Source organism: Sylvia atricapilla, chromosome 6, assembly GCF_009819655.1.
Source record: "Sylvia atricapilla isolate bSylAtr1 chromosome 6, bSylAtr1.pri, whole genome shotgun sequence".
Lineage (NCBI taxonomy): Eukaryota > Metazoa > Chordata > Aves > Passeriformes > Sylviidae > Sylvia > Sylvia atricapilla.
This window is the reverse complement of record NC_089145.1, coordinates 3,319,771-3,334,159: the sequence shown is the minus strand read 5'-3', so window position 1 is coordinate 3,334,159 and position 14,389 is coordinate 3,319,771. Positions and strand designations below refer to the sequence as shown.

The 14,389-nt window shown below is 40.4% G+C and overlaps 1 protein-coding gene across 2 annotated transcripts in view; it reads left to right on the top strand.

The window, feature by feature from the left end:
* The window catches only part of KIAA1549L (KIAA1549 like), a 68,601-nt gene that overhangs the window by 47,915 nt on the left and 6,297 nt on the right, over nt 1-14,389 (top strand). For both annotated transcript variants that reach the window (XM_066320482.1, XM_066320481.1), the window contains 3 exons: nt 4,596-4,943; nt 11,936-12,033; nt 12,827-12,972. In XM_066320482.1, coding sequence (XP_066176579.1) covers nt 4,596-4,943; nt 11,936-12,033; nt 12,827-12,972 — 592 coding nt within the window. The remainder of the gene's footprint in view (nt 1-4,595; nt 4,944-11,935; nt 12,034-12,826; nt 12,973-14,389) is intronic.

The window sequence follows — 14,389 nt, the reverse complement described above, 5'->3', positions numbered from 1 at the left end:
GGATTTTCACCTAAGTCCCAATGTCAGTGTTTTGTGGAAGTCCCCTAGGGACAGGTGCTGCCCTCTTGCTCCCATCATAACTGGGAGGCTTTTGTGTAGGTAAATGTCAAACCCAGCCAGAGGAGATGCTGCTTTATGGTCCAAGGAGCTCATGCAGCCAGCACAAGGCAGAGGAGTTTTCTTGTGCAGGCTGAACAAACACTGGGTGAAAGTTGACACTGTGTGAACCCAGAAAGAGGATTAAAAATAGCCCCCATGCCAGGGCAGTGTTGAGTTTTTCAGTCATTTGTCACTTGCACAAGCTACTGTAGGTCAGCCAGCCCTGAAGATCAGTCCCTAGAGAGGCTCTAATCCATTCTGGAAAATAAGGAAGTCCACCTGTGGTTGCCCATCCTCAAAACATTGTAGGTGAAAAACACTTTTTTGGGGAGTGGGGTGGGGAGTAGTGTTTCATTTTCAACCCTCTGTCTGCCAGAACTGTGTTTTCAGCAAAGTGAAAAAAAGTACCAAAGTTGGGGGGATGTGTTCAGGAAAGTTTAAACCTTTTACAAAATTCTGCAGGGATGTTGTAGTTGTCAGATTTCTGAAATGATTCCCTGCATTTGGACACTTCCCATCAGACTGCAGGAGTCATGTGGGGCTGTCTGAGTGGGCTGACTGCTGCACTGCTTTCTGAGGAATTAGGATGTCAACACCATGCTAATAAAAGCTAGTTTTTCACAAGGGATGTTTCCCTGGAAATCAATGTTGCAAACAGTCTGGGAGCAGGCACGGCAGCGCATTTTGGAAATGTATTTCACTATATTGTGCACGCTATATATGAAATATATTTGAAAGAAAATTTGTTAAAACCCTTGAAAGTAGATTAATGAGCTTATTCAGATTCTGAAGTGTCCTCAGAGTAATTATAAACTCTGAGATGTGTGCACACCACAGAAAAAATTGCTTTTGCCTTGCCTTTGGTGCTGCAGTTGGGCGACCTGTCCCTGGCACAGTGCTTTACTGATAAGTTACATAAAATCCCTCTGCCCGATGCACTGCAGATTCACTGCAGTGCACCTCTCCCAGCTCTGAATGCATTTGAAAGCACAGAAATGCTGCTGGGAAAATGGGCCAGGATATTGAAATGCAGCTGAGGCTGAGCCTGCAGAAGCGTGGGTTGGTCCCCTGCTCCTGCTTGGGGCTCCTCGGAGCTGTGTCTGACAGGATACCCACGGGCGGGCACTGGTGCCTGCATCCATGGAATTCATGGATCTCACCAACTAACCACCTCTGGAAATGGGTGAGAAAGGGCTGGTCTGAGTGACCAAGGCTGACTATTGGGCCCTTTCTGTCTCATACAGCAACACCTGGTACCCATTCTTGACATCCGATTTGTCGTATTAAATGTTCCAGCCTTCTCAGACTGTTGCTAACCTCTTCCTCCCAGCATGTTATTTAGCAGCAAGTCCTGCCAAGGAACAGTGAAATTTTGCATTTTATAAGCAGTGCCAAATAATTTAAATTATGAATCAAATAGTTTGTATTGCCTTCATGTCATGAGACTTTTTTTACAGCATAAAAAAATTGTGGGGGGAATTGGAGCTGTTACCAGTACACCCAGGTTATGTGTTGAGGTTTTTCTTCCCAAGAATAATAATGCTTTTATTTTTAAAGAAGAGAGCTTGAGATCTCCCAGAGTCTTTGTGAAAACTCCTTAAGAATTCTTCACTCGTGCACAACCACAAGGTTTCCTTTCAATAATGAACTTCTAAATGGTTTTCTAAAAGACTTCATTCATACTTTTCTAAAAATACTTCATTCTCTATACTTAATTTTTGTGATATTTCTCTGAATCATGGTTCTTTTTCTCAGAGCTAAAAACTAGTAAAGATATGAGGATAAAGATACAATATTTTACATTTTTACATATGGAATATGTACCTTTTAATATTATTTTGGAGTGTACATTCTACTATTTGATGTTCTCAGTATATTATTTGCCTTTGTAGTGTCTTTTATAAATGAATTATTATTTAACAGTACCTTGCTTTCCGTTTGAAAGAATCCCAACAGGTTTCACTATCATCACCTTCAACTAGGAATTAGATTAAGGAGACTTCCTTAACACATTTATTATTTTCAACAAGTTCATGAACAACTGTGTGTAGAATAAACGCCATAACGAAAGACTCTGGAACCTCAATGCTCTAATGAGATTCATACAGAGCGGAAAATATTTAGGCTGTTTTTTGGTATAAAAGGAAGAAAATGACCTTATTATACATGTCTAAGAGATCAGTATACAAAAGAATTCATGGGCATGACATTGTCGATACAGCTAAATTAATGCAATCCATCACAAACCTTATAGATTAACGTTCACATAAAGAATTTTACTGATACAGTTGCAGCAGCAGAATTATTCAAAAGGTACAGAAGGTCTGTCTCTCACTGCAGGGTTTTGTTTGCTTTCTTCATGTATGTCTAGTTCCTTCTATTATACAGTAACTGTGTATGATTTTATATAATGGTTGCATTAATGTATAGTGGCCTCTATGATAGCTACATGTTTCAGTTGATAGGATTGCAAATGGCATACCTCAGAAAGTGACTGGATGAATTGAAATAGATTTTAAAAAATGAGGAACAGAAATGATTATTACTCTCGTCCAAAATCTTCATGTCAGCTTTTGTATTGATAAATCAAAGCTCCCTTGGCTGCTAGTATGCATCTTTTATACACGTGATATATTTTAAACATTCCGTGGAGGTCTAATGGCTTCACCAGTGAGTTGTAGTAGAAAACCTGATTTATTTCAGCATTGGGTACTAATAGGTCTGTGTGGGATTCCACTCACATTTTTGCAGGCATGAGCAAATAGAAGAACCATGGTTATTAATCATCCAGTCAGGACATTATGATTTCAGAGGCTCTTTGGCTGCACTTACACAAACTATCATTGCATTTTATAGTCAGGCTAATAAAACATGTCTAACTTTTATATATTGTAGCAACACAAACAATAATGGAATCAAAATGCAGCAAGGAAATTAAGGGAAAGTGTATAGCTGAAGATGTCCTACAAAGTTCTTCCATTTAAGATAATTTGGTGCAGTTGCATTCTCCCTTTCCCAATCTGATGTGTGTACCACTTGGGAATTTGAGTTTGTGGTTTTGAATTTAGATAATATACTTCATAACCATGACTATATAAATTATGGTTAAATTCTAATGTGCAAATCATTAATTTTTATTACAGTTTTTCTCATGTTTTACTGCTATATTTCCATTAAATACAAAATATAGCTATACTTAAAACAGAGAAAGCAAATTAATATTTTACTTAGGTTTATTATCAGTTTTCACTAGCAACATACATCTTTTCTGAGTGGCTAACTACAGAAGAAGGAAACTAGTTTGATATTTCCCCCTGAAAAGGAAGAAATATGTATTATGATTGTCCTATAGCTTGTAAAAGCTTGGGAGCACAGTCACTTATCTATTCAGGTGTGGAAAAGCACTATTAGAGGGGAAAAAATATGCCACACTAGGAGCTAGAGAACACTGAAGTGATCAGGATAGCGCTGGAATTTTTAACAAGAACATCCTGTTGTATTCTTTTATTTATGGCTATTTTAAACGCTAGCTCAGTTTCTAACCACATGCTATATATAGAAGGAGGCACATATCCTATTGCTCATCCCAGTTATCCTGGCATAGTCCATGCATTTTACAGGTATTTAAAGCATTATAAGGAATCAGTTGCTGGTTTAAAACATATGTTTTTAAAACTCCAGAGTGTAAAACTTATCTCACAAAGTACAGATGAAGGGTGGTATTCCACTTTCAACTTCTTGCAATGTGATGATTGTTTTCTGTCATGGAGTATTAGCCAAAAAAAAGCAGGGAGGTGATTTCTGTTCGTACTTATCTGTACAGAAGGAATCAACCTAGGATGTAACCCTTCAAGCTAAGCTGCCCAGGCACTATGTGCTCATTGGGGAATGTGCTTCATTCCCTGTTCCCAGGTTAACTTTGTATAAATACCTCTAACTCGCGTTTGGGAACTGGGTAAGACCCCTGAGCTGGGCCAGGGTGTTCTTTGCAAGGGGCAGGACTGAAAATGTGGTGTCATTGTTAGGAAGTTCAGAGAAACTCCTAAGCTTTCATTGTTCAGAGATCTTAATGTGAGAGCGTGAACAAAGCAATTTCAATCTCTCTAGCTCTGTAGCTCACAGGGGTCCTTCCCAGTGATGGCACTATTTAGGGAACCATTCTCTTTCTGGCACAGTTGTACTGCCATTGATACCACAACTAAGACAAGAATTTAAACATGAATTCTAATTGTTTTTAAGTGAGTCGTTGACAGTTTAATCTGCCACAGAGTGTCCCTGCTACTTTTCCCAGCAAACAGTGCAGAATATAAAAGGCTGTTTATTATACTCCCCTGCAACATGTAATTTCTTTCCAATATTTGTCACACATCTACGTCGTCACAATTCCCGATTTGTCAGTCTGTGTTTGAGAGCGCTGAAGCGGCACAAATGCTGCCTTGTAAAAAAATGCTGTCTTGTAAAACCTTTGACACGCACGCTTTTCCTCCGCCCACCAGACCGAGCCTGAAATTATAGAGGAAACCAACGTTGACCGTGTCAACGAGCCGCGGAACTACGGCAGGGCCCGGCAGCCCAAGGGCCACTCGGAGACGTCGACGCTGAGCTCGCAGCCGTCCATCGACGAGGTGCGGCAGCAGATGCACATGCTGCTGGAGGAGGCCTTCAGCCTGGCCTCTGCTGGCCACGGGGGCCAGCCCCGGCAGGACGCCTACGGCTCGGCCCCACACCTGCCCTACTCCGAGGTGGTGACCAGCGCCCCGGGCACCATGACGCGGCCGCGGGCGGGCGTGCAGTGGGTGCCCACCTACAGGCCAGAGATGTACCAGTACAGCTTGCCCAGGCCCGTAAGTGGAGCTTCTCTTTGCTACGCTGTAATGTCAGAAAGGGGTTTCTCTTCTGAGACACTTTTTTTTTTTTTTTTTTTTTTTTTTTAAGTCTGTAGCGTTTTGTCTTTTTTTTTTGCCAGGGTTGGGATTAAATGCGCGAGACGGTGTTTCTTGTTTGGACCCAGATGTTTATTAATTCTTATCTGTATTACAGTCTAACAAACTGTGAGTTCTATGGCACTTCTAGCCAGCAAAGCAAAAATGGCCTCTCTCTCTCTCTACAAGGCCTTTTAAGGGTGTACTGTCCAATTAAGAAATGACACCTTAATTACTTTTAACCCAATAATCAACCACCCATGGCCCACAAGGTGAACTTTTCTATCCAATTACAAAATACCACCCAAACCCATGAAGAAGGTGAAAAAGAAGGACTGGCCTCCACTCTAAAACCTCCAACTTGCAATGTATATTAATGTATTCTGAAACCTTAAACTGTAAGTTTTCCACCATGTGATATTACACACTTCTATTCAAACTACACACCCATAATCACAGGTCTGTATGTGTGTATATATATATATATATATGTACATATGTTCATATGTGCTTGCCTATATACAAACCTGGATTATTTTTGCAGTTGGGAGGATGAGTGAGCCTCACACTGTGAAAGACTCAGTATCTGTTTTAGCAGCAAGGTTGTCCTGTCTAAGTTGTACTAAGAATTAAAACAATAGGCTGCAGGCTGTTCAATAGCTCCCAAACATGTTTGCACATCTCCTTCTACTCAGTGAATGCCTATTAGGAATCAACGTGGATTTATGGAATTTATATTTTCGGTGACATCTGGGTAGGGAACACCAACACTTCTGCATCACTGGAGAGGTTTATCCCCAAGTGCAACCTGAAATGTGGGCTGTTATTGGTAGTCTTGCACTTACAGCTATTGGCTTGGGTCTCTAGAGAAGAAATCTAGAGAAGATTTAATTCCACAGGTCTCCTAGCTGACCTCATAACTCATTTTCTCCTTCATTTTCTAGTCTCAAGCAGCAGCTAACATGTCCTCACCTCACAGAAGTTATACATGAGTTAGGAACTTAAACCCGAGGGTGGAAATTGTTAAGGGAATTTTGTAGGTGCCTAGGCAGCAGTGACACTAGCACTGTGCACACCCTCACGTGTGAAACTGCCCCTGAATTCCCACATATGGTAATGTGAAACTCAACAATATATTTTCTTGTATGTCAGATACAAATCTAAACCAGAGGTGATTGCTTTCAGATAAGGAATAGCCTATCTAACAATACCAGTGTGATAATTTTTTCATTCCAAGGCTTTTTTTTGGTCAGAAAACTTTTTTTTTAAAGAATGTATTTCAAATTGGGTCTCTAACTCTGGCTAGAATAAGAGGATAATGCCAAAAAATATCCTCAGTTCAAAATAACCATTACCACGACTTCCTTCCATGACTATAAAAAATACATTAAAAGATGCTGCTTCTGAACTATTCCGAAAGCCACTGCCACTGCCTGCAAAGCTTCAGGTTGGTGATATTTAAATCATGCTAAAGGTTTTTTCTGGCACTTTGAAATTGATCTGATGAAATTCGTACTGCATATAATCATATAATATGGTTAGAATTCGATTAAAAGCTTAAGAGACAGCTAATGGGGAGTCAAATTACCTCAACACTTCAAAGAATCTTTCTAAAACGAAATGAAAAATATTATAAGGTGAGAGGTTTTTAAAAAAATACAATAGCCACTCTTTTTATGAGTGATGATTCATTGATAAATGAATGATTCACTGTTGTCTTTCTAAGACTTATTGCTCTCCTAAATCATTGGCATATTTGGGACCTCTTGCTTATCTTTCCAGTATTCTGAGGACAGACTTAAATCCCCTGAAGATAGCTGATTGCCACAAATTAGGATAGGCACAGGCTTCTGGGCTCTGGATAAAGGCTGGTAATTCACAGTTTTCTGCATATCAGTTTCAGGAATATGCACTGTGCTCCAACCACCCCATTTTCTGGTTTGTTCTCATGGGGATGAAGGGCTGGAACTGAAAATATCCCCAGCTTTGGGGATGAGAGGTACCTGTGCACTGAGATGTTTTTACGTCTGTGAACCATGAACTAGCCATTTTTGCCCTTTCTTAAAATTCAGTTCTTAGTGGCAATTAAAAGTCAACATCAACAATACTGTTACAATTCAAACACTGAGCATTTTGAAAATGAAAATTTAATCTTTGAAAATTCAAGAGCGTTTTGTCTGCTTAGATGGAACAAGTGCAGAAGGATCCAGAGCCACTCTTTAGTTCTGTGTTTCTTCAAGGGTCCTCCAAACTGTGGATCTTTAATTTTTTTTGTAGTCAACTTCTTGGCTACCACCAAACATTTGTGTATCTCTCCAGAGTGTGCATGCATCCTTTTGTTCCTTTTCCATTTTCTTCTCCCTTTTGAGGCTTTCTGTGTGTTTTTTATTTGTTTGGTTGGGTTTTTTCTATACATGCTGCCATTAATACCAAAATTATCTGTAGCTCTTGTGAGGGAATGCCTGTTTGCCAGCCTGCCCGTTGGATGACGTGTGAAAAGAGGATTCCTCCACACAAAGCTCCTGCCTTCTGCTGGCAGAGGAAAGCCAGTGAAATGCAAACTCTCCCTGTTGTTCTGGAGCTTCCAAAAGCATGCTGAGTAACACTTGGCTGAGTCCTTGGCACCCATCTGGTGTGCTGTGACTGGAGGATGGAGTTAAAGGGTTGAATGTGTGATGCCAGCCCGATCACCAGCTCCATGCCTTGGTTGATCATGTTGCAACTTAGGAAATTTGCTCAGCTGGGTCAAGTGAGAGCTGAGGCTAGAGAAGAAAACCTTCTTCATCACAAGGCTGGACCAGTTTCCACATCTTCTCTTCAGTGCTCTGGAAAGAGGAGTGAGAGTAACAGAGCTCTGGGTCCCAATGTGAGACCCAGCACCACTAACAGGCACTGATGGCCAGCACTTACAGCCTGAGTGACTGGTAAAGTATCCCCGTCCTCAGAGCTCCCCTTCATTTAACAGAGGTAAAGTGGGAGTGTTTTACCAAAATTCAGCCACTTTCAGTAACAGCTGCTTACTATAAAACAGAGCAACTATAAAGGCAAAGTCAAATCAATAAATTTGCATTATTCCTGGATTGCAATTTAATAATCAAATAAGTTAATAATTCTACTAGTTAACAAGGACACTGACCTTTTAATTCCTATGGTGAGGTGTTAGGAGATGGCTATTTCTGTAATTAGAAGACAACACAGAATACTTTCACCCAAGACCAATCTGTAAGTGGAAGGTGGTAAAATATTTAAGTACTGCAACTAGGAATTCTGTAGCCTTAAAACTAAATGCAAAGGTTCTACTTTGGCCTGTAGTTGCTGTGTACTGGCCTATGAACATAGGCTGAGAGACTTGGGTTTGTTCAACTTGGACAAGAGATGGCTTCAGGGAGACCTTAGAGCACCTTCCACTACCTAAAGGAGCTACAAGAGAGCTGGTGAGGGGCTTTTTTGCACGGGCATGTAGTGATAGGACAAGTGGGAATGACTTTACACTGACAGAGGGCAGGGTTGGGTGAGGTGAGATACAGGCAAGGAATTCTGTGTTGTGAGGGTAGTGAGGCACTGGAGCAGGCTGCCCAAAAAGTTGTGCATGGTCCAGCTGTGGAAGTGTTCATGGCTGGGCTGGATGGGGCTCTGAGCAGCCTGGCCTAGTGGAAGGAATCCCTGCCTGTTGCAAGGGTCATGGGCTTAGATAATCTTTAAGGTCCCTTCCAAACCATGCTGGGATTTTTCTTTTCTGCATCCTGATGGGTGGTACCTTGGCTGTTGTGGGTTGTAGGGGACAATGGTGCAGGTGTCTGCTGGTGGCTGGACTTTGTCCTCCAGGGGATTTATTGTCCTCGGCCCAATGGCTGCTAAACTGCACTTCATCCTTTTGAACATTATTTATTGGTTTACTTTTTAAATTGTCAGTGTTCTAGCTGCAGCAGACTCCTTCATTGGCATTTCTCACTGGAAGGGTGGCACAGAGTCTGCACTCTGGTACCTGTGCAGTCTGTCCTGGATCTCAAGTGTGATTACTTCTGCCAGTGATTGTTATAGCCTTTGTACTATAGACGTTCTCATTTTTCAAAACATGGAGTTTGCAACCCATGCAGAATGTTTTGCTTCTTAAGACTTTTGTCTTTTGTTCTTTTTGGGCTTTTGATTTGTTTGTTAGTTTCTGTTTTGTTGTGGTGTTTTTTTTTTTTTTTTTTTTTTTTTTTTTTTTTTTTTTTTTTTTTTTTTTTTTTTTTGCTAATAACCAAGGGATTTGAAAAGGATAAATGCATTTTGAAGAGTAAAATCAGGCAAATCTGTGAAATTAGCTGGGTTGTGTTTTTGGTTTGTTGTTTTCCTCTCTGACTCATTTCACAATGGTGAAGTGACTTTAATTCTACAATCATGCTGGTTGGCCAAGAGCATAAAGGCTCATAAAAATCTTTAATGGGCCTCTGTGGTAAAACTTTGATTTCATTTAGGTTTTGAACACTTGTTTTTCCATATATATATTGCTTGCAGGAAAAAACTAATTCCCCAACCTGTTGGAGAAACTCTAGAAATTTCACTGGAGTTCCCTCCCACAACCCCGTTGGTGTGTGTGGCAGCTCAGGGCATTGAGGGCTGAGTCCTGTCCCCTCTGGACAGACTCCAGAGTTCCTCAGAGTGGTGTAGCAGATCTTTTTACAGGATTTTTCACTTTAACAGGATTTTTTTCTGCCCAGCCATTAGCAAAATATTGCCACTCACTCAAAATTGTTCATCTCCCATGTAAGCAGCATAATAAAGGCTTAGATTTTCTATTTTACTTTTCCCCCCGAAATTTCCAGTGCAAGTCGCAGCATATTTGTGAACTGTGATCCCTTAAAATACCTAATCCTTCTTTTGATGTCCATGTTCCAAAGCACAACAGAGAAGAGAAAACCCAGATCTACCTCTGAGTCTCTGCCTACCCTGCTAAACAGTGTCTGGAGTCACTTTCCACTCTGAAACATTCTCTTGTGTGCTGTTCCTTTAAAATAGGGGGAATAAAAAGGATTTCATACTTGGCACAAATGCATGCTGAGAGCAAGATGTGGGATGAAAGGCTTGTGCAGCCAGAAGGGAGTGTTCAGTCAGCCTGTGAGGGCACTGCCAGCTTTTGAGATGCAGGAGAGGCATTGCAGACCATTTCACATCCAGCACTACCAGGAGAAATAAAACTGAGGTTTTCTTTGATGCAAATAGCATTTGTTTTTTTCCCTACAGTTCTTTCATTAAAAATCAGTATTTCCAACCCCTGGCTAAGATATGTACCAGTGTCTTTTAAGATTTTTTTTTTCCCCACTTAAATATAGACATACTTTAAATATCATGATGGCATGGTAAAAGTAAATATTAGGAGACTTTGTAGGTGGCATGAAAGAAAAAATTATTTTCAGAGACATGCCTTTGAGGGTTTCTAACCTGCTTTAAAAGAGGTAGCAGTGAGAGGACAGAGAAAGAAGCTGGGTCTGTATTGCTTTTCCCTTGGAGACACATCAAAAATCAGTTTAATAAAGTTACCTTTCCTTTTTGTTGACCTAGTTTTGCAGGTGTTTGAGAATGAAGGTATTTGGAATACAGTCTAAATGTGTAATTTTAGAGGATGATTACTTAAAGGCAGTGTTTTCTGAAATATAATGTAAGATTTATATTTCCCAGTTCCAACCTAAATGTAGGTGGTAAGTCTGAAATAATCATGTAAATCCTGTAGGCTCTTTCTCTGGGCAGGAGATAGAGTGTGACTCATCCCATGTGTTTTAATGTGTTTTTAACTTTCACTGCTGTTTGTGGAGGAGCTTTTCTGGCTAAACCAGATTCTTCTTGTTTAGAGGGTCAAAGTCCCATCATTGCATTCCACTTTTTTTTTTTTTTTTTTTTTTTTTTTTTTTTTTTTTTTTGGTCAAAATGTCATTGTCTTGAGAGTGGTCAGCATTTCCAAAAATTTTGATTTTTTATTGCTCTGATTTTATCTTTAATCCTGTACATTGCTCTGAAGCATCGTCATGAAAACCACAACTGAAAAAAAAAAAATCCCAACCAAACAATAAACCAAAACCCCACAGGAAAATTAAACCCTCACCCATGACGTGTTAAAGAAAAGTTTAGTGATGCATCTAGTTGAGATATCATTCCTGTGTCTCTAAGTGATTTGGAAAAATTATGGCCTCTAATCTATGGCAGTAAAAAAGATTTAGGAGGAAAATTTTGTCCTTCATGTCATTTCTTGGGTGCTGTGGCTTTCATGCACGTAATTACTCCTCTTTCACATGTATTAATGATGAAATTCAGACTTATTGTGGGCAAGTTGTCTAATTTTGTGACTTTATGAGTCGGGCCTGGTGTTCCTCTGCCTTTTCAGAACTGTTTGAGGCCTTTGTTGCTGTGTTGGGAAGTTACAAAACTTGTGAGTTTTGTGGAAAATCTTCTTTTCATCTCTTGAAGGCTGAAAGGAAGAGGTTGAAATATGCATTGCTCACAGGGAGCTTCACCGTAGTACACACCGCTCTGAGGAGTCTTTCTGGATCTTTGAAATACTTTTTTCCTGAAGAAAGTGAAAATACTCAGGTCTTTTTCCCATGATCCAAAGCAGATGTTGAGTCCCCCATAATCACAACAGATCTGCTTTGTCAGCAAGTTACAAATGTCACAGAGACAGTGTTTCATATATTTTATTTTAATTAGACTTCTTCTTGTCTCTGAGCTCATTTTCAGGTTTTTCAGGTTTCCACATTCAAAAGTCACTAAAGCACTGTAAATTCTCAAACAAATGCAATTATTGTTGATGCCACAAAAAGTTAGCTTCCTGTTAGCTGGCACACAGAGCAAGTATTTAATTTCTGATTTTGTTTTGCTTTTCAATTTGACTGAGATCTACTGGTGTTTCACAAAATATTTATTTTCCTCTGTTACAGGCTTACAGATTTTCTCAGCTTCCTGAGATGGTAATGGGTTCTCCTCCCCCTCCTGTCCCTCCCAGAACGGGTCCTGTGGCTGTTGCCTCTCTCAGGAGGTATTTATCTGTTATTTTACTTTAGGCATGGTCTCTAAAACCCACAGTCAATAAGAACTGGGGCAAACCCTGAAGGGGCACTTACAAGGCACTTGAAAAGATACACCCACAAAATTAGAAACGTTTTGGTTTTATTTCATTTTAACACAAAACAAAATAACAATGAATTTTCGGTTAGCTAGTCTGTGTCTATAATATAAAAAAAAAAATTAGGAAATGCAGGCTCTTGTTTCTCTGAAGGCATCCTTTGCCTCAGTTCTCATAATGGTGTGCTGGATTGATGCAGATAATTCACACAATCATTCTCCTGCTTTCCTGTGTCGTAAGGAGTTGTGACGTTTCCAAAGACATCAGCACTCCCTGAGTGCAGTTAATGTTATTTACCACAGTGATCTCCTACTGTATGGTGCCATGTCAGGAACACTGCTGTGACTGTCTGTAGGCTGTGTTGGTGAATTATGGTAAAGCTCTGGTGAATTATGGTAAAGCTCTGGTTTTGGTGTTGTATTCACAGGCATTTGTTCGAAGCAGCAAGCGAAGCCTCTGCACGATAGCAATAACATGCTTTGATAAAATGGCAACCAGGCTAAAAGGCTTGTTTGCAAACTTCTCCAAACTTCTCCTGTTGTCCAGTTGTTTTTGAGACCTCTGTCATGCCAGAGCAGACTTGGACAGCTTGCTCCTCACTGGCTTTGTCCTGCTGTAGGTGACAGGCCTCTATGTGGCAACAAATCTCATCTGTGGGTCAGAGTGACACAAATGTCTATTTTTTTTTTTCTTTCTTAACGCACAGGTCTACATCAGATATTGGCAGCAAAGTGAGAATACCTGAGTCCAGTGGAGCAGATCAGGCCCAGCATCATGATCAGACACCTTTTGCACCAGGTTCGAGAGCTCCCATGTCTGTTGGTCCACTCGATCAATCAGCTTTTCACTCAGGTGAAAAAATAATGCAGATTCAACTTGGAGCTTTGAGAGCCTTATAAACTACTTTGGATATAAATGAGTGTATAGAGTATAGCAAATAAGGACGATTATTTGGAGGAAGACTGTATTAGGTGGGGTTTTTCCTGGTGGAGCTAAGGAGCCTTCCAGAGGGTGGACTGTCCCTTTATAAGTGTATCACCAGCTGCATCATAAAACACTCATCCTGCAGAAGCACCAGGAAATGGCCTTTTCTGAGGGTAGGACCCAGCAGTAATGTCCCAGATGTTTTGTGCTCAAGTATGGCATTATGCTGGTGTGCTAATCAGGATCCTGAATTGATAGAACCCAGTGAAACTGTTCATCTCGTATTGCAAAATGCAGTAGAATTTTTAGGCAGTGTTTAGAGGGTGTTGGTGGCAAAATAAGTTGCAGTATTGGGACTGCTGTGTGACTTGTTTGTCTTGCACTTTGTACCAACCAAGCAAAGTGGGAGAGACAGGTAATGGGGGAGAAATGAGGGGAGAAATGAGTTAGATCCTTCCAATACTTTGTCAATCAAGGTTATTGATCCAAGTGCCTGAAAACTTTTTTAAGGCACCCTGTTTCCTCCTGAGAAACTTTACGCCTACTCTTGTCACAACAGTGGGCTACAGAGGAAGGCAAATGGAAGTATGTGGCCTCTTCCCTTCAAAACACAAGGCAGTGGTGCTATTGCACAGTCAAAGGTAATCTGTCAGCTCTTCACCCCTCCCGTACTGGAGAAAACAGTTTCTGCCAACTGTTGGGTCCAAACAAGTTGGGTCTAAATGTCCAGGTTTTAAATGCCTAGTCAGTTCAGGGTCCTTTTGATATGAGTTGTATTTATAAAATTATTGATTTAATCATGAGATTAAGTTGTCTTTGACATCATCTACTGAGAATCATAATGTGGCTAAGCAAATGTGTTGTCAGTTAATTAAATGCAGTAGGTTTGAAGGATCCATTCAACTCTCACTTCTTGTCATATCTTCTGCAAATGGTGCAGGACCTGAAAGGAGCAGATGCTCACCCTCCCATTTCAAAACACATTTCAAGCTATAAAAGATGCCACACTGCCTAGACCTCTTCTTCATGTGTGCAGTAATGTGATCCGTGGGATACACTTTTTTATTGGACCCAGCGATGGGGAGATTTTATTGCTGTGTGTTGCTGAAGAGTGGCTGCAGTTCAGAAGAGACAAAATGACCTTCCTGTACATTGTGGAGTTCGCCAGAATAATTCTGGGAGTAGTTGAACGAAACTTTCATATATGAGAGGTGCTACAAAAGGCTATAACACAAGTAAAGACAAGGACAGTTGTGAGAAATGTGCATTCTGATATGAAAATAAGTTTTTATAGCCTCAATGCATGAAGAAACATTGCTGCAGGTACTGATTTGGAATGTTAATG